A 22,997-nucleotide genomic window follows, 5' to 3' on the forward strand; every position below is an offset into this window, starting at 1 on the left:
GTCGGGACATTGGGCTTACACAGATGGATTCTTACACAGATGGATCCTTACCCAGATGGATGCTTAAACTAGATATATAGTAGGAACCATCTGCATAAACCCAATGTCCCGACAAGATTCTTGCGGTCAGAAGTTATTAGACATCATGTGTAAATCATGTAAGTGACTGACTAATGTCAATTGGACATTGGGTAAAAATTCAGGTATCATGCGCTGCATCATACTGTTCTTCTGTCGTTAGTCTGTGTGAGGAAGGAGTGGTGCATGACGATAGCGAAGATGATGTATCCTTAAAGAGAGAGAGTGTCCGTGCTGAGTTGTGAGTTTCTCCTCCCGCGGTATAAAAGCTCACCTCTCTTCACCCTGCCGCAGTCTGCATCCGGTTGAGAGATGAGCTACCCACTGGACCACCTCTACAGCCACGGCTCCTACCGCAGGGCACCACAGGGCCTCTCTGCCCGGCCTGCCGCTTCCCTCTCCTCCTCCGGCTTCCACTCCCAGCCCTGGACTACCTCTCAGCGCCGCCGCCAGGCCTACAGCCAGACACCCTCCGCCGATAGCTTGGAGATCTTTAACGGAGACATGACTCGGAGGAACGAGAAGGAGATTCTGCAGACACTCAATGACCGTTTCGCCGGCTACATCGACAAGGTGCGGAACCTCGAGCTGATGAACTCGAATCTGGAGCAGGAAGCGGCTGCGCTGCGACAGAGCCAGACCGGGCGCGCTACCGTGGGAGAGCACTATGAGCGCGAGCTGGGGAACCTGAGGGGTCTGGTTCAGCAGCTGACCGGGGAGAAGGCATGCGCACTCTTGGAGCAAGACCACCTGGAAGAGGATATCCAGCATGTGCGGACCAGGCTCGAGGACGAGTCACGCAGCAGGGAGGAGCTGGAAGCCAAGGCACGCCTAATGAACAAGTATGTGGATGAGTCTGGGCTCGCACGGCTAGAGCTGGACAAGAAGCTCAGCGCGCTGCAGGAAGAAGCAGCGTTCCTGAAGAAGAACCACGAGGAGGAGGTGGCGGAGCTGCTAGCACAGATCCAGGGTGCACAGGTGAGCTTCGAGGCTCGAGACACAATCAAGGCGGACGTCACGAACGCCCTGCGGGAGATCCGCGCTCAGCTGGATGGACACGCGACCAAGAGCGCAACGCACGCGGAGGAATGGTTCAAAGGTGAGAGGCGCAACTTTATATCAATCTACCTTTACCTGGTTTTACTCAGCGATGTGTCAGTCAGTATGAGAAAGCCTGGTTTATAGAGTTTTAGGGCTCGGATGTTACGGTGCAGTTTGCTGTCCATGGTGCTGAACATTGGAGGAGTTGGCTGGATCTCGTTTGTTTTATTATCAAATAGGCTCTTGGTACATAGTGGTGCATGGCCTATAGGCTATTATCAAACCTATTTGAGACATTGATTCGTTGTACGGTCACCATTTGAAGCTAACTGTATTAGACTCGAGGCTATATATTCAGTTAAATCACTGCATAAACATCATCTAGTGCGCACCAATGACTGTAATGACAGCTTGTGTTACCAGTAGTATCGAATTGAACCATTCATAGTTATGGAATTATAGGCTCTGATTGCATTTGGAAAAATAAAATATGTGAATAATGTGGTGAAATAGCCTATTGGTTTATTTTATGGGAGGAGAAAGTGTTCTGTCTGGTGTAAATTTGTGTCTGCCTACAGTCCTGTTTTGAAAGCCTTATTGGTGCGCTGTCTGATCACGCATTCCTACCGCAGGCAACAATGAGTCAGCATTATTAGGTCCCTAGAAAAACTGATGCCGCATTCTGGTGTCCTTGGAAATGTATCTTGCCAAGAAAGCCCCCCCCCCCCCATCCCTACATCATAAGATATTAAATATGTCTCTCAATCATTCCCGACGTGACTCTGGTGAATGCACGCATTAACTCCATAATTAGATATATTTTGCAACTCAGTCACGTATCTTATCTCACCGTCCTACCTTTTCTTATAACTTGCAGTCTCTTGAGTGTCATGCCATGTTCCTACCACAAGGGGAGCGCTCCTCTGCAGAGTCAGACGCCGCAGGGTGAGATGACATGTATAGGGGGCGTCTGAGTACAGTGTATATAGCATGTTAATGTGACCATAGAAATAGAATCAATTGATTATATTTCTATTAATGTGACTGTGGGGGTTTGCCTGTGTTTGGTGATTATGTGTTTGAGAATGTTGTGGCCCTATGTGTGTGGTTTCCAGTGAGTGTTGTGTATGTTTTCTAACCTTCATAACATTATATCATTTCCTGAGGGCTACTGCCTCTACCTGATAGAAGAGTTCAGAGGGCAATAACAATAAGATCAGGGCTAATGCAGGCCTCCACCTCTAGCTCAGCCATCAGGGTCATGACCTGTCCCCATAGATCCACAAGCAATGCTATTGTGTCCTAACCATGTTATGTACCAGTGTTGGTGCTAGAATTAGGATTAGAGACCTTAGTTAAACTCTCTGAATGGATGGATAAATGTTGTGCATGGCTTGATTTGTACTGGTCCACCACCTCTCTGAGTCAACAGTCCTCCTACCAGTGACCATTCCCCCTCTTTGTAGCTCTGAAGCCGACTGTGATGGAGCTGTCCGGCTGACTGGCAGCATGTTGTTCAGTGTCCTGTAGCTGAGTCAGACCACAGACAGACAGACAGACAGACAGGCACTGTCAAGGTTACTCCTGGAGGAGAGGATTTGTGTTCTCAATAACCGACCTCTGTGGTGGTCACAGAGGAAAAGAGACAATGAGAGGATACAAGGAAAAGACACTATCTGAGAGTATAGGGTTGTTATCGCCCCTGTCTCTATGACCTCTAAAACCCTGTCTCTGTCTCTGACCCTGTTCCACAACTTCACACCTCTCCCAAACCCCTGTAGTGCGTATGGAGCGGTTGGCAGATGCAGCTCACTCTAACACAGATGCGATCCGTGGTGCCCAGGACGAGATAGCAGAGTACAGACGGCAGCTGCAGAGCCGCACCATCGAACTGGAGACCCTCAGAGGAACCAAGGACTCACTGGAGAGACAATGCATGGAGACTGAGGACAGACACCATGGAGATATCCACTCACTACAGGTACGTACACTCTTCTGCCAGTCTGGCTCTTCTCTTTCCCTGCACTTTGGCACGCATTTCTCACCAACACTTGTGTGTGTAGGAGACTATTCGTCAGCTGGACGGTGAACTGAAGAGTACTAAGTGGGAGATGGCCAGCCAGCTGAGAGAATACCAGGAGCTGCTGAACGTCAAGATGGCTCTGGACATAGAGATAGCAGCCTACAGGTGGGTCAGAGGTTAAGGGTGGGGTATATTTTGTTGGTGCACTCATGCAGACTCAGATCTCTAAATAAACCCTGCTCTTGTGGAAAAAACATGATTATCACAGAATAATTACTGATATGTTTTTGAACAGGAGACTGTATTGACACACACAATTCAGACTGTACTTCCTGTGTTCTTCCCCTAAACAGGAAGTTGCTGGAAGGGGAGGAGACTCGGTTCATACCTGGGCCAAGCCTGTACTCCTACTCCTCTGCCCACCTGAAGCTGAAGGGGGAGGAGCTCTCAGACACAGTCATACTGGAGGAACAGACGGATGAGACACAGGTCACTGAGGTGACAGAGGAAGCAGAAGATGAGGAAGAGGAAAAGGGAGAGGAGACAGAAAAGGAAGAAGAGAAGGAGGAAGAGGAAGAGGGAGAAAAGGAGGAGGAAGAGGATGAGACCAAAGCTGAGGCAGAAGAGGGAGAAGGAAAGGGAGTTGAGGATAAGGGGGGAGAGGAAGAGGAGGCAGGTGAGGAGAAAGAGGAAGAGAAGTCTAAGTCACCTGAAAAGGCTGCTTCTTCTCCATCCAAATCTCCCCAATCTCCCCCCAAAACCCTCCAGTCCAAATCACCCAAATCAAAATCTCCCCTCCCCAAATCACCTGCCAAATCTCCCGCCCCCAAATCACCTGCCAAATCTCCCGCCCCCAAATCACCTGAATCCAAATCACCCCAAGCCAAATCTCCCCTCCCCAAATCACCCGAATCAAAATCTCCCCTCCCCAAATCACCTGCCAAATCTCCCGCCCCCAAATCACCTGAATCCAAATCTCCCCTCCCCAAATCACCTGCCAAATCTCCCGCCCCCAAATCTCCCACAGCTGTGAAATCACCAACATCTACATCTCCCCCCAGCAAATCCCCAGAGTCTAAGTCTCCCCCTCCCAAATCCCCTCTCCCAAAGTCTCCTGAACCCAAGTCCCCCATCGAAGAGAAGGCCAAGCCCCTTGCAGAAGACAAACTGGCCAAGCAGGAGAAGAAAGAGAAGGAACAACCCCAGCCTGTAAAGGAGGAAAAGAAACAAGAGGCAGAACCCAAGGAGAAGGAGAAATGTGAGAGCCAGCCTAAAGAGGAGAAGGTTGAGGAGAAGACAGACAAACCAGATCCCAAGGAGAGCAAGCCAGATGAGAATCCCAAGACTGAGACCCCAACACCTGCCCCCCCTGCTGCCACCCCGCCCAAGCCTGCAGAGGAAAAGCCCGCCCCCGCCAAGGAGAGCCACGGCCCTGCTAAGAGAGAAGAGGAGAAACAAGCCAAAACAGATGACACACCCCAGGTAGAGGTGAAGCCTGCCCCCAAAGAATCGCCACAGAAAACAGAGAGCACAAAGGAGAAGAAAGCAGAGCCCAAAGAGGAGGTGAAGGAGGAGGATAAGAAGGAGGACAAGGAGGCCTCTAAAGCATCTGACAGTAAAGAGGCAAAGGATACGAAGGAGGTAGGGAAGGCAGAGAAGGCCAAGAAATCTTCTGGCACTGAAGTCAAAGACGAGAAATCTTCTGGCACTGAAGTCAAAGACGAGAAATCTTCTGGCACTGAAGTCAAAGACGAGAAATCTTCTAGCACTGAAGTCAAAGACGAGAAATCTTCTAGCACTGAAGTCAAAGACGAGAAATCTTCTAGCACTGAAGTCAAAGACGAGAAAGCCAAGAAGTGAGTCACTAACACGCTGCATATGAGCCAGGAGAAGAGAGAGACGCCAAAGAACTATCGGGGAGGGGGGGTTAGCTACTGAAGCCCTGAGCAGCCTTTGTAAAGGGAAGCCAAAAGGGAAGCAGAACAGAGCAGGAGACAAACAGTAAACAAACAAAGCAATAGCTTTTCTCTAGTTACTATCCCCTGGGTACTCAACCCTGATATGATGCTTCTTCTAATCTATGACTGTAGTGAATGCAGAATGCTTTAAACTCTATCTGAATTGTGTCTATATGACTGCCCGTCAATAATAACAAGTGCATTAAAACAGCAGCATTGCCTTGGCTGGGAGCACAGCACAGGGCCATGCACCTTCTAAAGCCTTCAAGGGTATCAATGTCAACAAATGTCTATAAAAGATTGTGACAGATCAATATATTGTACTGTATGTGTATATTCATGAAGATATAAAGGTGTATATTATATTAACAACTATAAAAAGCAGAGAAAGACTACAAACCTGCTCATTGTGCATCTTAAACAGCTCCCTGTCTGATGGTTGTGCTGACTCACTGTGCTGTGGTCAGTAATGATACCTAGGCCAGTGAGGAGAACTCTGAAGTCAGGGATGACTGTGCTATGTATAAACTGCTGAGAGTATGCAATACAAACTGCTGAACTAATAAAGGTTAAAACCAAAATATTTCTGTGTGTTGTCATTATTATATTACTCTAATACAAATGCAAAGAGATACTGTATTACTCTGGTGTGAATGATACGGATGGCTGCTGTGATGGTCTTGATCTGATGTGCTTACTTAGAGAGAGACAAATTAGCTCGCTAAAATAGATCATTTCCTGGTACAGTACTAAGATACTGAAATAAATGACGTAAATGCTATAGCTTCTGTCATGTTCTTCTCATGTACATTTCAGCATATACACTATGAAGAAAGAACAGTTCTGAACAGTACACTGTCTGAGTGCTAAGGTGGTATGAAGAGAAGTACAGTGGAGGTGAGGAAGATGAGGTGTGTGTGAGAGGGAGGAAGTTGAGGTGTGAGAGGGGTGTGGGTCTCCTAAAACACTGTGTGTGTGTGTTGTGCTGCATTGCGGCTGAGGGGTGCAGTGACTGGTGTTGCAGCACCCTCCCAACATCGCTCTCTCCTCCCCTCCACTCCCTGCTCTGACATCGTCTAACTTGGGCTCATACATACATCCGGAGGTGGTCTGGAGAATAGAGCTACCTGAACAGAACTGTCCCCCTCTTCCACACAACATCATAGACCTAGAGAATATATCTGCCCCTTCACATCTCTCTCTTGTCCTTTGGTTAGGTCTCTCCTTAATCTCACCTCTCTCTTCTTTTACATCTCTCTCTCACACACACACACTGTACCTGCTCTACAATGCCAGCCTGCTACAACAGTAACCATAAAGTAGAGATACTGCAGTAACCTACCCTGCCAGGGAAGAATCTACACACGCCAATCTGAAGATCTATGCAATTGCTGCAAAAGATAGAGTGCTTAAAAAAACACCCCTTTTATTTCTGAACAGAAAAAGGTCTATTGTTAACTTTGATATCAATTTCTCTGTCATTTCCTTGATGTAACACAGTGGTCCACAATCATGGAAACAACACTAGTCAACTGCACTGGGGGACAGTGGTTGTGATATGCTGTGTAGTTGCTGACAGGTGTATACAATTGAGAACACAACCATGCAATCTCCATAGACAAACATTGACAGTAGAATGTCCTTATTGAAGAGCTCAGTGACTTTCAACGTGGCACTGTCATAGGATTCCACCTTTCCAACAAGTTAGTTTGTCAAATTTCTGCCCCGGTCAAGTGCTGTTATTGTGAAGTGGAAACGTCTAGAAGCAAAAACGGCTCAGCCGTTAAGTGGTAGGCCACACAAGCTCACAGAACAGGACAGCTCAGTGATGAAACACGTAAAATTGTCTGTCCTTTGTTGCAACACTCACTACCAAGTTCCAAACTGCCTCTGGAAGCAACGTCAGCATAAGAACTGTACGTTGGGTTTCCATGGCCGAGCAGGGATACACAAGCCTAAGATCAACACGCGCAACGCAGAGTTGGCTGGAGTGGTGTAAAGCTCACCGCCATTGAACACTGGAGCAGAGGAAGCGCATTCTCTGGAGTGATGAATCATGCTTCACCATCTGGCAGTCCAACGGACAAATCTGGGTTTGGAGGATGCCAGGAGAACGCTACCTGCCCCAATGCATAGTGCCAACTGTTAAGTTTGGTAGAGAAGAAAAAATGGTCTGGGGATGTTTTTCATGGTTCAGGCTAGGCCCCTAAGTTCCAGTGAAGGGAAATCTTAACGCTACAGCATACAATGACATTCTAGACGATTTTGTACTTCCAACTTCGTAGCAACAATTTGGGGAAAGCCCTTTCCTTTTTCAACACAATACCCCCGTGCACAAAGCAAGGCCAATACAGAAATTGTTAGTAGAGATCGGTGTGGAAGAACTTGACAGGCCTGCACAGAGCTCTGACCTCAACCCCATCGAACACCTTTGGGATGAATTGGAACGCCGACTGCGAGCCAGACCTAATCGCCCAACATCAGTGCCAAACCTCACTAACGCTCGTGGCTGAATGAAAGCAAGTCCCCGCAGTAATGTTCCAACATTTAGTGGAAAGCCTTCCCAGAAGAGTGGAGGCTGTTATAGCAGAAAAGGGGGGGGGGGGCAACTCCATATTAATGCCTCTGACAAACAGGTGTCCAGATATTTTTGGCCATGTGGTGAATCTCCCTGAATTCTGACAGGATATCATCACGCACGTTAAGTTTCTCCTTGAATTATTTCCTGATGATCATTCTCCTTGGTGTTGTAATGTGATCTCTTTATGCCTGATGGATGACTGGGTATCAACAGGAGACACAACCTGCAGCAAAAACATCCTCAGAACACCACTCTACCTAATGATCACCATGGTATGGAACCCACAAAACACCTCGGCTACATCCTAACTGAGGCAAGCTTGTCCTGGAGGAGAGAGCAGTACTGGGGCTCTGTGATGCTGCACTAATGTCCTGTATTATTCAACAGCTCTTGCCACACTGCAAGTACAGGATAGGGAACACATTTAATCATCTCTTACTGTAAATACATAGGAAACAATTAATCAGCTCTTAAACTATAAATACAGAATAGGTTACACATTTCTAAGTGTGTGTGATAGTGTATACACTGTTTTTCCAGGACCCATAGGAATGAGTCATCTTAGAGAAGTGCTGAGCCATGATAATAAAGGACATAACAATGTGATCTGATGCAGAGAGAGAGAGAGAGCGGGGAGAAAGAAAAAGGGATGGCAGGGAGAGATGAGGAAATAAATATGTACTAGCTAAAAGAGAGATCATTCATAGTAGAATAAAAGTGAGCATAAATCAGTCAGCAGTGAAGAATAACATTAAAAAAGACAAAGAACTTGCAGATCCAAACAAGATCACTAGCTTTTTATTAACCAACCGACACACCGAATGTGTCAAACAGTGTGTTAAACAAACAATATATGGGGATATGAGGGCAGGGGCATGACAGAGGGTAAATTCAGGAGTCACTGGTGACTGAAGAAGCCTCGAGGTAGGGTAAGGGATCTGGGGTGAGGGGGTCAGGGGTGAAGGGAAAGGGGTAAAGGAGAGGTCAGCGGTGACTAAAGAAGCCTCGAGGTAGGGTAAGAGATCTGGGGTGAGGGGGTCAGGGGTGAAGGGAAAGGGGTAAAGGAGAGGTCAGCGATGACTAAAGAAGCCTCGAGGTAGGGTAAGAGAACTGGGGTGAGGGGGTCAGGGGTGAAGGGAAAGGGGTAAAGGAGAGGTCAGCGATGACTAAAGAAGCCTCGAGGTAGGGTAAGAGATCTGGGGTGAAGGGAAAGGGGTAAAGGAGAGGTCAGCGGTGACTAAAGAAGCCCTGGGGGTGGTTGTACTTGAATGGCTTCAGACGGTTCGGACCCCTGAAACACAACCAGAGAGAAACACATTGTCAGATATTTTGAGAGAGAGAGAGTCAAATCAAATTGTATTGGTCGCATACACATATTTAGCAGATGTTATTGTGTGTGTAGCTAAATGCTTGTGTTTCCTAGCTCCAACAGTGCAGTAATATCTAATACACGCACGCACACACACTACCAGTCAAAAGTTTGGACACACTCATTCAAGGGGTTCTTTATTTTTTACATGTTTTCTACATTGTAGAATAATAGTGAAGACATCAAAACTATGAAATAACACATATGGAATCATGACGTAAGCAAAACAAAATATATTTTATAATTGAGATTCTTCAAAGTAGCCACCCTTTGTTTTGATGACAGCTTTGCACACTCTTGGCATTCTCTCAACCAGCTTCATCTGGAATGCTTTTCCAACAGTCTTGGAGGAGTTACCACATATGCTGAGCACCTGTTGGCTGCTTTTCCCTCAATCTGCGGTCCAACCCCTCCCAAAACATCTCAATTTGGTTGAGGTCGGGTGATTGTGGAGGCCAGGTCATCTGATGCAGCAATCCCACAAATGTCACATTTACATAAGCATTCAAACCCTTTACTCAGTAATTTGTTGAAGCACCTGGCAGCATTACAGACCGAGTCTTCTTGGTTATGATGCTACAAGCTTGGCACACCTGTATTTGGGGAGTTTCTCAAATTCATCTCTGTAGATCCTCTGTCCGGTTGGATGGGGAATGTTGCTGCACTGCTATTTTCTAGTTTCTCCTGATATGTTCGACTGGGTTCAAGTCCGGGCTCTGGCTGGGCCACTCAAGGACATTCAGAGACTTGTCCCGAAGCCACTCCTGCGTTGTCTTGGCTGTGTGCTTAGGGTCGTTGTCCTGTTGGAAGGTGAGCATTTGCCCCAGTCTGTCCTGAGCAGGTTTTCATCAAGGATCCCTCTGTACTTTCCTTTGATCCCGAGTCGTGTCCCAGTCCCTGCCACCACGCTTCACCATAGGGATGGTGCCAGGTTTACTCCAGAGGTGACGCATGGCATTCAAGCCAAAGAGTTCAATCTTGGTTTCACCAGACCAGATCATTTTGTCCTTTAGGTGCCTTTTGGCAAAGTCCAAGCGGGCTGTCATGTTCCTTTTACTGAAGAGTTGCTTCGGTCTGGCCACTCTACCATAAAGTCCTGATTGGTGGAGTGCTGCAGAGATGCTTGTCCTTCCGGAAGGTTCTCCAATTTCCACAAAGGAAGGAACTCCGGAGCACTGTCAGAGTGACCATCAGGTTCTTGGTCACCTCCCTGACCAAGGCCCTTTTCCCTGATTGCTCAGTTATGCCGGGCGGCCAGCTCTAGGAAGAGTCTTGGTGGTTCCAAACTTCTTCCATTTTAAGAATGATGGAGGCCACTGTGTTCTTGGGGACCTTCAATGCTGCAGACATTTTTTGTACCCTTCCCCAGATCTGTGCCGACACAATCCTGTCTCGGAGCTCTACGGAAAATTCCTTCGACCTCATGGCTTGGTTTTTGCTCTGACATACACTGTCAACTGTGGGACCTTATATAGACAGGTGTGTGCCTTTCCAAATCATATCCAATTAATTTAACAGGTGGACTCCAATCAAATTGTAGAAACATCAAGGATGATCAACGGAAACAGGATGCACCCAAGCTTAAATTCGAGTCATATAGCATAGGGCCTGAAACCTTATTTACATATGTAATCTGTTTTTTATTTTTAATACATGTGAAAAATAAAAAAATACGAAACATTTTTTTTGCTTTGTCATTATGGGGTATTGTGTGTCAATTGATCAAATAAAATTGTATTAGTAACATGCGCAGAATACAACAGGAGTAGACCTTACAGTGAAATGCTTACTTACGAGACCCTAACCGAGAGTACAGTTTCAAAAAAATACAGATAGAAGATAAAATTAACAAGTAATTGGCACCATTACTAAGGTCACCAACACATCTATTGGTCTCGTGGTGTTTACAAGGGTATGGAGGGAGGCCACAATAACGGCCATCTTTAAATAGGGCGACCCTGTTGACGTGAGTAACTACAGGCCCATTAGTATATTACCTGTGGTGTCAAAGGTTGTTGAAAAGTGTGTAGCAGAACAACTTATTGCACACCTCAACAACAGCCCCTTCACATTACACTCCATGCAGTTTGGCTTCAGAACAAAACACTCCACAGAAACGGCCAACTGCTTTCTTCTGGAAAATGTGAAGTCCAAGATGGACAAAGGGGATGTTGTTGGGGCTGTGTTTCTGGACCTAAGGAAGGCTTTTGATACTGTTAACCATGAGATTCTCATTACAAAATTGTTCAAGATCAACTTTCCCCCGATGCCTTGAGATGGATGAAATCATACCTTGAAGGCAGAACTCAGTGTGTCAGAGTGAGCAATGATCTGTTGCCCACTCTTAGCTTTACTGTAATGGCCCAGGTTACAAAGTGGCTCAGTGACTCGTGCTTTCATCTTAATGTGAAAAAAACTGTTTGCATGTTCTTCACAAAGAGGGCAACAAATGCTACTGGTATCTGATTTTAAGTATTTTGGCATCATACTTGATTCCAACCTCTCTTTTAAAAAGCATGTGAAAAAGGTCATTCAGATAACCAAATTCAACCTAGCTAATTTCCGATTTTTTTGAAATTGTTTGACTACAGAGGTAGCAAAACTGTACTTCAAATCTATGATACTCCCCCACTTAACGTACTGCTTGACTAGTTGGACCCAAGCTTGCTGTACAACATTAAAACCTATTCAGTCTCTCTACAAACAGGCTCTCAAAGTGCTTGATAGGAAGCCCAATAGCCATCATCACTGTTCCATCCTCAGAAAGCATGAGCTCCTGAGTTGGGAAAATATTGTGCAATACACCGATGCATGTCTTGTATTCAAGATCCTAAATGTCTCCCCTTCCACTCAGTATTTTTGTTAAACAGAAAACCCAAACTTATGGCAGCAGATCCACAAGGTCTGCCATGAGAGGTGACTGTATAGTTCCCTTAAGGAAAAGCACCTTTAGTAAATCCATTTTCTCTGTGAGAGCTTTCCATGTGTGGAATACACTGTCATCAGACACACATAACTGCACCACCTATCACACTTTCACAAAATGTATGAAGACATGGCTAAAAGTCAATCAGATGTGTGATCATAATCCCTAGCTGTGTATTGCCACTTTCCATGTTGTCTGTAGCTTGTGAGGTGTGGAAACACAATTTTGTCTTGCTGCTTTTTGTTCTACGTTGCTCTGTCTGTATGTTACGTCTTGCTTGTCCTATGTTGCTCTGTCTGTATGCTATGTCTTGCTTGTCCTATGTTGCTCTGTCTGTATGCTATGTCTTGCTTGTCCTATGTTGCTCTGCGTGTGCTCACTGCTCAATGATTGTCTATATTGTAATTGTTTTTAATAACCTGCCCAAAGACTGCAGTTCAAAATTAGCTGGCTGGCTAAAACCGGCACTTTTACTGAAACGTTGATTAATGCGCACTGTCCCTGTAAAAATAAAATACACTCAAACTCAAGTAATTAAAGAGGAGCAGTAAAAAAATATATATATACAGGGAGGAGCCGGTACAGAGTCAATGTGCGGGGGTACCGGTTAGTTGAGGTAGTATGTACACGTAGGTAGAGTTAATTAATTAAAGTGACTATGCATAGATGACAACAGAGAGCGGCAGTGATGTGGAGAGGGGAGGGGGCAATGCGAGTAGTCTGGGTAGACATTTGACTAGATGTTCAGGCGTCTTATGGCTTGGGAGTAGAAGCTGTTTAGAAGCCTCTTGGACCTAGACTTGGAGCTCCAGTACTGTTTGCCATGTGGTAGCAGAGAGAACAGTTTATGACTATGGTGGCTGGAGTCTTTGACAATTTTTAGGACCTTCCTCTGACACCGCCTGGTATAGAGGTCCTGGATGGCAGGAAGCTTGGCCCCAGTGATGTACTGGGCCGTTCACACTACCCTCTGTAGTGTCTTGCGTTCGGAGGCCGAGCAGTTGCCATGCCAGGCAATTTGATGCAACCAGTCAGGATGCTCTTGATGGTGCAGCTGTAGAACCTTTTGAGGATCTAAGGACCCATGCCAAATCTTTTCAGTCTCCTGAGGGGGAATAGGTTTTGTTGTGCCAGCTTCACGACTGTCATGTTGTGCTTGGACCATGTTAGTTTGTTGGTGATGTGGACACCAAGGAACATGAAACTCTCGACCTGCTCCACTGCAGCCCAGTCGATGAGAATGGGGGCGTGCTCTGTCCTCTTTTTCCTGTAGTCCACAATCACCTCCTTTGTCTTGATCACATTGAGGGAGAGGTTGTTGTCCTGGCACCACACGGTGACCTCTTCCCTGTAGGCTGTCTCGTTGTTGTCTGTGATCAGGTCTACCACTGTTGTGTCATCGGCAAATATAATGATGGTGTTGGAGTCATGCCTAGCCGTGCAGTCATGAGTGAACAGGGAGTACAAAAGGGGGCTGATCACTCACCCCTGAGGAGCCCCTGTGTTGAGGATAAGCATGGCAGATGTGTTGTTACCTACCCTTACCACCTGGCGGCGGCCCATCAGGAAGTCCAGGATCCAGTTGCAGAGGGAGGTGTTAAGTCCCAGGGTGCTTAGCTTATTGATGTGCTTTGATGCTTTGAGGGCACTATGGTGTTGAACGTTGAGCTGTCGTCTATGAATAGCATTCATAGACGACAGCTCAGTTAACTTCACTTTCTTGAGTACAGGAACAATGGTGGACATCTTGAAGCAAGTGGGGACAGCAGACTGGGATAGGGAGAGATTGAATATGTCCGTAAACACTCAAGCCAGCTGGTCTGCACATGCTCTGAGGACACAGCTAGGAATGCTGCCTGGGCCGGTAGCCAAGCAAGGGTTAACACGCTTACTCACGTCGGCCACGAAGAACGAGAGCTCCCAGTCCTCGAGAGTGGCCCGTGTCGGCAGCACTGAGTTATCCTCAAAGCGGGCAAAGGTGTTGTTTAGCTTGTTCGGGAGCAAGACGTCAGTGTCCGCTACGTGGCTGGTTTTCCCTATATAATCGCAGATTGTCTGGAGCCCCTGCCACATACATCTCGTGTGTGAGCCATTGAATTGCGACTCCACTTTGTCTCTGTACTGACGTTTTGCCTGTTTGACTGCGTTGCGGAGGGCATAACTGGACTGTTTCTATTTAGCCATATTCAGAGTCACCTTGCTGTGGTTAAATGCGGTGGTTCACACTTTCAGGTTTGCGCGATTGCTGCCATCTGTCCACGGTTTTTGGTTTGAATAGTTTTTAATTGTCACAGTTGGAACAACATCCCCTATATAGTTCATGATGAACTTAGTCACCATGTGTCAGCGTATAGATCAATGTTATTCTCAGAGGCAACCTAGAGCATATCTCAGTCCTGGTGATCAAAACCATCTTGAAGCATGGATTCCGATTGGTCAGACCAGTGTTGAATAGACTGTGGAACAGGTACTTCTTGTTTGAGTTTCTGCTTATAGGAAGGGAGGAGCAGAATGGAGTCGTGATCTGATTTGCCGAAGTGAGGGCCTTGTAGCCATCTTGGAAAGAAGAGAAACAATGTTTCAGAGTTTTTGAAGCGCGAGTATATGTCAATAAAACTTAGGTAGCGTTTTCCTCAGATTTGCTTTATTAAAGTTCCCAGCTACAATAAATGTGGCCTCAGGATGTGTGGTTTCCAGTTTGCACAAAGTCCAGCGTAGTTCCTTGAGAGCCGTCGTGGTACCGGCTTGAGGGGGAATATACATGGCTGTGACGATTACCTCCTAAGACAATTATCTTAGGAGGTAATGCGATCAACATTTGATTTTGAGGTATTCTACGTTGGGTGAAAAAAAGAACTTGAGTTCCTGTATTTTACCACAATCTCGCCATCAGTAGGTAATCATGAAGTAATACACCCCCCACTTTTCTTCTTCCCTGAGAGTTCTTTATTCCTATCTGTGCGATGTACTGAGAACCCAGCTGGCTATATGGAAGGGGACAGTATATCCGGAGAGAGCCATGATTCCGTGAAACAGAGTATGTTACAGTCCTTGAAGTCTCTCTGGAAGGAGATCCTCACCCTGAGCTTGTCTACTTTATTGTCCAGCTGACTGAACATTAGCGAGTAATATACTCAGAAGCGGTGGATGGTGTGCCCGCCTCCACTCCAAATACCTCTTCTCCACTGGCGGCGTCTTGGAGCAGCCACTGGGATAAGTTAAATTGCTTTGGGGGGTACCAACAAAGGATCCAATTCAGGAAAGTCGTATTTCTGGTCGAAACGCTGGCGACTTTCTGCCGCTCTGATATCCAAAAGTTATTTCTGGCTGTATGTAATAATGCAAAAAACACTCTGGGCTACTAATGTGAGAACAACAAAAATATATACTGCAAAGTTGCTTAGGAGCCAGAAACAGGACGGCCATGTCGATCGGCGCCAACTCTGTGTGTGTACGTGTACCTGACAGTGCGTAGACACATCTTCTCTCTGGGGAACTCCCGTGGTCCCTCCACGCTGTCGTCCTGTCCATCAGTTTCCAGGTACACATCCAGACAGACACCCAGACGAGCTACCTGATTGGTCAGCAGCTGGTGGCCTGGGCGGGGCCCCTGGAGCTCTGATTTGAAAATGTTTACCTCACTCTCCATGGCCTGGGGGAGGGGTTAGATGTGTCAATCACAGCCGGTGAGTGTCTAACCACTAAGATCAAAGGGCATAACAGCATATAGATTTGCCCTCCCCTGTGATAGCGTCTCGTATTCACAGTGTGTGATGGGTGTGTATACTCACTCGAAGGTTGTCGTCAGTACGTCCACTGCGCTCCCCCTTCCAGCTGATTGAGACAGCAAAGAGAGGAGAAATGACTGGGTAACGGGGGTTCAACACCACCGCAGCCTTAAGACGAGCTGGAAGGTCGAAAAGATAGGGTACTTATTTCCCTGACTTTTCTAAAGAATTTGTCCAAACAAAGCAGACAGGCCTCCAATTCTTCAGGAATGTCTTAATATATTACGTAGTGAATCATCACTTTAACCCCTGGTAATTACCTGTTCCTCTCTCCAACACGGCCATGAAGAAGAGGTCAGTTTCCCGAGCCAGACCTGCTTCTGACACATGCTGCGTGAACACCAGATTCTATAGAGCGAGAGAGAACACAAAAAATAGTAAACTATATGGTTTATTTAATTAAACCACAATGCCTTTTATAGCCACACCATCTACACAGCAGCTTCAATGAGAGTCAGAAATTGTTATATTGAGTGTGAGGTTGAGTTGTAGTCAAAGTTGTGTACTTCCTGTGTACTCCTCGGTTGTGTTGACAGCAAACAAAATGTGAGGAAGTGTTTTGTGTGTTCGTACCGTGTACTCCTGGTGTGTGATGGTAGTCCAGCGAGCCAGGCGAGAGAGAACCTTAGCAGGGAACAGGTGCTTGCACTCACAAGACACTGGAACAATACTGTGCTCTGAAAAACACACACTCATACAATACCTTAAACATGTATTTTATTGTCTGTGTGTGTGTACCCAGTGATGAGAAATGTGAGGACGACTGTTTGTGCAGGGCCAGGCGTGTGTATACCTAGTGAAGAGAACTGTTTGTGCAGGGCCAGGCGTGTGTATACCTAGTGAAGAGAACTGTTTGTGCAGGGCCAGGCGTGTGTATACCTAGTGAGGAGAACTGTTTGTGCAGGGCCAGGCGTGTGTATACCTAGTGAGGAGAACTGTTTGTGCAGGGCCAGGCGTGTGTATACCTAGTGAAGAGAACTGTTGGTGCAGGGCCAGGCGTGTGTATACCTAGTGAAGAGAACTGTTGGTGCAGGGCCAGGCGTGTGTATACCTAGTGAAGAGAACTGTTGGTGCAGGGCCAGGCGTGTGTATACCTAGTGAAGAGAACTGTTGGTGCAGGGCCAGGCGTGTGTATACCTAGTGAAGAGAACTGTTGGTGCAGGGCCAGGCGTGTGTATACCTAGTGAAGAGAACTGTTGGTGCAGGGCCAGGCGTGTGTATACCTAGTGAAGAGAACTGTTTGTGCAGGGCCAGGCGTGTGTATACCTAGTGAAGAGAACTGTTTGTGCAGGGCCAGGCGTGTGTATACCTAGTGAAGAGAACTGTTTGTGCAGGGCCTGGCGTGTGTATACCTAGTGAAGAGAACTGTTTGTGCAGGGCCAGGCGTGTGTATACCTAGTGAAGAGAACTGTTTGTGCAGGGCCAGGCGTGTGTATACCTAGTGAAGAGAACTGTTTGTGCAGGGCCAGGCGTGTGTATACCTAGTGAAGAGAACTGTTTGTGCAGGGCCAGGCGTGTGTATACCTAGTGAAGAGAACTGTTTGTGCAGGGCCAGGCGTGTGTATACCTAGTGAAGAGAACTGTTTGTGCAGGGCCAGGCGTGTGTATACCTAGTGAAGAGAACTGTTTGTGCAGGGCCAGGCGTGACAGGACTCGTCCTCTCAGCAGCTTCATGATGCTTTCCATGTGACTGGCACTCAGAGAACTGCCTGCATGCAAACCCTGAAACACACACGGTAGGCTTAAAACACACACACACGGAGAGAAAGAAGCACAGCATAGCAGCAGACACTTCATTAAATGCAATGGGAGGGCCACACACACACCTCTGGGGCGTCACTGGGGAACTTCAGTCCTCCCAGACTCTGCACCCACAGGTAGGGATGACCCAGTTCTGCCACGTAGTCTCCAAATGAACTGATCCTACAATAACACAAAATATATCAATTAATACTGATCCTACAATTAAACAATATCTGTACTGATACTGAAGCAACTGTACACACTGTGTATATAGGTGTTGGGCTTTAGGACAGCATCCTTACCCCACTTTATCAAACTGGTAGCGATTAGAGGGGTTGGGCGTTTCGCACCCCTGGTCGTTGGCATACAGGCAGCTGAGCAGCGTGCCAGAGTTTAACAGCTCCCTGGCAGAAAATAGAATCATTACAAGACAGACAGACACGCAATCCCCAAACACACGCAAGCACACACACACACACGCACCCGGCGCTGATGGCTCCAGTGAGATCTGTGGCGGTGGAGACTTTGGCCTTGACAGTCATGATGTTCAGGTTCATCAGGTAGTAGAAGAACAGATGCAGCACACTGCCGTCTAGACACAGAGGGACAGGGATTCACTTAGTATGATGCGATCTATTCATAATATATACATAATAGGCTATTTAGCAAACAGGGAGATGAGACATTGTGTGTGTGTGTGCATGTATCGTGGATGGAAAACTGTATCTGCCACAAGACAGCCCAAAGGCCGGCAGATGGAAATATAGAGATGGCAATCTTAGCGTTCAAAAGCATTGTATGCAGCCAGCAATACACTTGTATCCCCTGTGGACTGGTTTTTACCTAAAACATTGTCCATTCAGGCTGCAAAGGCATCAAATTCCTCAACTGTATTTAATGGGGAGAAGGCAGAAGAAAAAAAACAGGGAAAATATGCGTACTTTATGAAACACCATTTTCTATCACCATGCTAGAGTAGCTAACGCCTAGAAATGCTACTTTCTGATGTTGCGCCCGCTTTCATTCAGTGGTGAACAACAGACTGCTGTTACCTGATTGGCTGAATGCCATATTCAACATCTGGGTTTAGCATTTAGCCACTCTAGCATAATGGTGGAAAATGATGTTTTTATAAAGGAAAGTATGCATAGTTTCCCTGTTTTTTCCATCTTTTCTGCATTAAATAAAGTTGAGGAAATTGAAGACTTCACAGCCTGAAAGGAGAATGTTTTAGGCACGAACCGGTTCACGGGTGATGTCACTGTGAATTAACACAGGACGACTAGATTCTTAGCTATGACACGGTTACTCTGGGCTCTATTTTAACAAACCTAACGTATAAGGTAAATCTAGGTGCTAGCGGTAGCGCTATAGGTCGGTGGGTCAAATATTTGTGCAATTTTCACAGCCGTTATTATGAACGCAATAGCTAGTGGTGGTGCGAAAGGGTTGGGTTTTGATGAATAAACAAGTTGTAGGTGTGACAAAGGCTTGGCCCCTCACTGGCCAATCAAGGTGTTCCATGGCTTAATACTGCATGCGTTTGTCTCAAGTTCTGTAGGTTACCGACGGTCTTTGCGTTGTCATCAACTCCAATTCTGCGGGGGGGCAAGGAATATTCTCATCCTGGTCCATTGTGGATTGATACCAGTTTATCAAATAGCATAGGTTACAGTAATGAGTAAGAGCAACATCTAGGGTTTGCTCAATATGCTTGGAGTGTTGACAGTCAACGTTGTTGTAATTGGCTTCAACAAGTATAGGCCTTTACGCATCGCACTTCTCCCTAAATAAAACAATACTATAGGCTCCTGTAAATTGTATGTGAGGCACATTCTCAATAAGAAGGCCTACCGTGGATATGGCATTATAGGAATTAACATTTTAATATGTTTGTAGGAGCACGTCTTTGGTAACTGGACAAGAGGCTGTCTTTGGAAATGGGGGTGGATAAAAGTAGAATGGAAGCTGCACGGCAGGTAGACCTGTTTATTGTGAATAATGCAAAAGCATGACGGCAAAAGCTTCATGAGTAGATCATTTAGAAACCCTTTATGGATAGGCTACGTGGCCAATGAATGGCCAGGATAAGGAAGACAGCAGACGCATAGCTGTTAAACTAGCTTTCATTATAGTAGCGTAAGGGTAGCCTAAGGCCTTGCAAGTTTCTGAATATAAGTGTCACTGGATTATCTCATCTCTCGTTCCATGATGGGCATATAGCCTACATGGAGGGTATTTTAAGCACATCCAAAATAATAACATGAGCTGGCTAAAATAATGTACAATCGCCTACATAGATAAAAAGGGGATGTCCGCTCACTGTTTTGCTGCCGCCAAACTTTGGTGATTAAGACTCATTTCAAAGCGGACTCATGAGTCAAACTCTTCATCAACAGTCTTGACTACTTGATGAATGAATTGGATAGGGGGAAAAACAGCCTTCACTGAGAGGGGGGGAAAAACAGCCTTCACTGAGAGGGGGGGAAAAACAGCCTTCACTGAGAGGGGGAAAACAGCCTTCACTGAGAGGGGGAACAACAGCCTTCACTGAGAGGGGGAACAACAGCCTTCACTGAGAGGGGGAACAACAGCCTTCACTGAGAGGGGGAACAACAGCCTTCACTGAGAGGGGGGAAAACAGCCTTCACTGAGAGGGGGGAACAACAGCCTTCACTGAGAGGGGGGAACAACAGCCTTCACTGAGAGGGGGAAAACAGCCTTCACTGAGAGGGGGAAAACAGCCTTCACTGAGAGGGGGAAAAACAGCCTTCACTGAGAGGGGGGAAAACAGCCTTCACTGAGAGGGGGAAAACAGCCTTCACTGAGAGGGGGAACAACAGCCTTCACTGAGAGGGGGAACAACAGCCTTCACTGAGAGGGGGGAACAACAGCCTTCACTGAGAGGGGGAACAACAGCCTTCACTGAGAGGGGGAAAAACAGCCTTCACTGAGAGGGGGAAAAACAGCCTTCACTGAGAGGGGGAAAACAGCCTTCACTGAGAGGGGGAACAACAGCCTTCACTGAGAGGGGGAACAACAGCCTTCACTGAGAGGGGGAACAACAGCCTTCACTGAGAGGGGGAAAAACAGCCTTCACTGAGAGGGGGAAAACAGCCTTCACTGAGAGGGGGAACAACAGCCTTCACTGAGAGGGGGAAAACAGCCTTCACTGAGAGGGGGAACAACAGCCTTCACTGAGAGGGGGAACAACAGCCTTCACTGAGAGGGGGAAAACAGCCTTCACTGAGAGGGGGAACAACAGCCTTCACTGAGAGGGGGGAAAACAGCCTTCACTGAGAGGGGGAAAACAGCCTTCACTGAGAGGGGGAACAACAGCCTTCACTGAGAGGGGGAAAAACAGCCTTCACTGAGAGGGGGAAAAAACAGCCTTCACTGAGAGGGGGAAAAAACAGCCTTCACTGAGAGGGGGGAAAACAGCCTTCATTGAGAGGGGAAAAAACAGCCTTCACTGAGAGGGGGAAAAAAAACAGCCTTCACTGAGAGGTGGGGAAAACAGCCTTCATTGAGAGGTGGGGAAAACAGCCTTCATTGAGAGGGGGGGGAAACAGCCTTCATTGAGAGGGGGGGGGGGGAAACAGCCTTCATTGAGAGGGGGAAAAACAGCCTTCATTGAGAGGGGGGGGAAAAAACACGAGTTTGTGTTACTAAATACAAGGTTTATGGGCACAAAAAGCACATCTCTTGTTCCATGTGTATATATGGGCACTGTGCTTCACGGCTTGATAGGCTGCACTTCCAATGTTAAAATCCATGCCATAACCCATGTTAAAATCCATGCCATAACCCATGTTAAAACCCATGCCATAACCCATGTTAAAACCCATGCCATAACCCATGTTAAAATCCATGCAATAACCCATGTTAAAATCCATGCCATAACCAGTGTTAGCGCTAAGACCAGCTTTCGGTTGGTCTTAAATAGCCCTACCAGCGCATAATGAAATTGCCACTTCGGCGTACGTTTTCAAGGACACACCTCAGATATTGCCACCCCTCCCACTTCAGTCCAAGTGAGCTCATATACGACAGGTAAATAACCAATCCTGGCGCTAGGGTTTGAAAATAGAAGAGCGCTGGCTTCATAGCAGCCAAAAACAGAGTTCACAAGTACTATATAGGATGAAGTGAGGCATTATCTTGCTGACAGGGGAAGGAGGGGAGGAAGAGAGGAACTGGGGAATGGAGAAGAGGAGGACGGGAGGGAGAGACGGTAAAGAGGAGGAGGGATGAGGTGAGAGGGGAGGGGGACGTTCTGCATTGCAGGCGTAACTCTATCCACTGGCAGGCAAGCAGGGAGGAGCGGATGGTATGTGTGTGTGGAGCTGGCAGTGATGTTGCGCTGCAGGCAGGGAGGAGAGGATGGTATGTGTGTGTGGTGCTGGTAGCAATGTTGCGCCGCAGGCAGGGAGGAGAGGACGGTATGTGTGTGTGTGGAGCTGGCAGCACTGTAGCGCTGCAGCACTCATACCTTATTTTAAGCACATTTACATCAGCTTCCTCTCACGCTCTCTGTTGTCCTCTAAACCAGTGGTTCCCAACCAGGAGTACTAGGACCCATGGGGGGTACTGGGCCTATCCACAGGGGGTATTTTAGAAGACTCATGAGACCATAGGCTTCAGTTGGTGGTACAGTAACTGAAAAAGGTTGGGAACCACTGCTCTAAACCATGAAGCAGCTTTTGGCGGTTTGCAGCAGTAAAAGCTGCGTATGTGTTTGTGTATATTTGTGAGAGAGTGAGTGTGTGTGTGTCTGGGTGTCCGTCTCTCAGGGTGCCATTGGGTTCTGTCTGACTGCAGAGACAGGAGAGACGAGGCGACATTGCGTAACCTTAGTAGTGATGTTGTTGATTACACTAAATTAACAATTCTTGTTCAATCTATGCACTTAACCATCACCATATACACTGCACCACAAAATCCTTATCACCACCATTAATATCAATTTCTAACAGTCATATACAGTTGAAGTCGGACGTTTACAAACACTTAGTCATTAAAACTTGTTTTTCAACCACTCCCCAAATTTCTTGTTAACAAACTATAGTTTTGGCAAGTCGGTTAGGACATCTACTTTGTGCATGACAAGAAGCTTCTGATCGTCTAATTGACATCATTTGAGTCAATTGGAGGTGTATCTGTGGATGTATTTCAAGGCCTACCTTCAAACTCAGTGCCTCTACTTGACATCATGGGGAAATCAAAAGAAATCAGCCAAGACCTCAGAAAAAAAATGTAGACCTGCAAAATTTTGGTTCATCCTTAGGAGTAATTTCCAAATGCCTGAAGGTACCACGTTCATCTATACAAACAATAGTACGCAAGTATAAACACCATGGGACCACATAGCCGTCATACCGCTCAGGAAGGAGATGCATTCTGTCCCCTAGAGATGAACGTACTTTGGTGCGAAAAGTGCAAATCAATCCCAGAACAACAGCAAAGGACCTTGTGAAGATGCTGGAGGAA

At 46.7% G+C, this 22,997-nt stretch overlaps 2 protein-coding genes across 3 annotated transcripts in view; one reads left to right on the top strand and one right to left on the bottom strand.

Moving 5' to 3' along the window:
* Positions 1-361: 361 nt before the first annotated feature.
* On the top strand, positions 362-5,681 carry LOC135514002 (neurofilament heavy polypeptide-like). Its single transcript, XM_064937091.1, has 4 exons — positions 362-1,177; positions 2,901-3,100; positions 3,183-3,307; positions 3,496-5,681. Exons 1-4 carry the CDS (start codon positions 391-393, stop codon positions 5,000-5,002), a joined length of 2,619 nt encoding a protein of 872 aa, XP_064793163.1. The 5' UTR covers positions 362-390; the 3' UTR covers positions 5,003-5,681.
* Positions 5,682-8,463: 2,782 nt separating this feature from the next.
* LOC135514003 (THO complex subunit 5 homolog) overlaps positions 8,464-22,997 on the bottom strand; it is a 28,785-nt gene continuing 14,251 nt past the window's right edge. For both annotated transcript variants that reach the window (XM_064937092.1, XM_064937093.1), the window contains 9 exons: positions 17,991-18,099; positions 17,810-17,911; positions 17,591-17,687; positions 17,375-17,486; positions 16,338-16,441; positions 16,025-16,112; positions 15,768-15,883; positions 15,438-15,628; positions 8,464-8,972 (listed from right to left, as the gene is read on the bottom strand). In XM_064937092.1, coding sequence (XP_064793164.1) covers positions 8,909-8,972; positions 15,438-15,628; positions 15,768-15,883; positions 16,025-16,112; positions 16,338-16,441; positions 17,375-17,486; positions 17,591-17,687; positions 17,810-17,911; positions 17,991-18,099 — 983 coding nt within the window. In that variant the 3' untranslated portion in view covers positions 8,464-8,908. The remainder of the gene's footprint in view (positions 8,973-15,437; positions 15,629-15,767; positions 15,884-16,024; positions 16,113-16,337; positions 16,442-17,374; positions 17,487-17,590; positions 17,688-17,809; positions 17,912-17,990; positions 18,100-22,997) is intronic.

This window comes from Oncorhynchus masou, chromosome 25 (assembly GCF_036934945.1).
Source record: "Oncorhynchus masou masou isolate Uvic2021 chromosome 25, UVic_Omas_1.1, whole genome shotgun sequence".
Classification (NCBI taxonomy): Eukaryota; Metazoa; Chordata; class Actinopteri; order Salmoniformes; family Salmonidae; genus Oncorhynchus; species Oncorhynchus masou.

Excerpts from the sequence above, each read along its gene's own strand:
- LOC135514002 (XM_064937091.1), top strand. The coding sequence starts at position 391 with ATGAGCTACCCACTGGACCACCTCTACAGCCACGGCTCCTACCGCAGG. Across the intron at positions 1,178-2,900 it reads CGCGGAGGAATGGTTCAAAG|TGCGTATGGAGCGGTTGGCA; the intron begins GTGAGAGGCGCA and ends AAACCCCTGTAG. Across the intron at positions 3,101-3,182 it reads GAGATATCCACTCACTACAG|GAGACTATTCGTCAGCTGGA; the intron begins GTACGTACACTC and ends TTGTGTGTGTAG.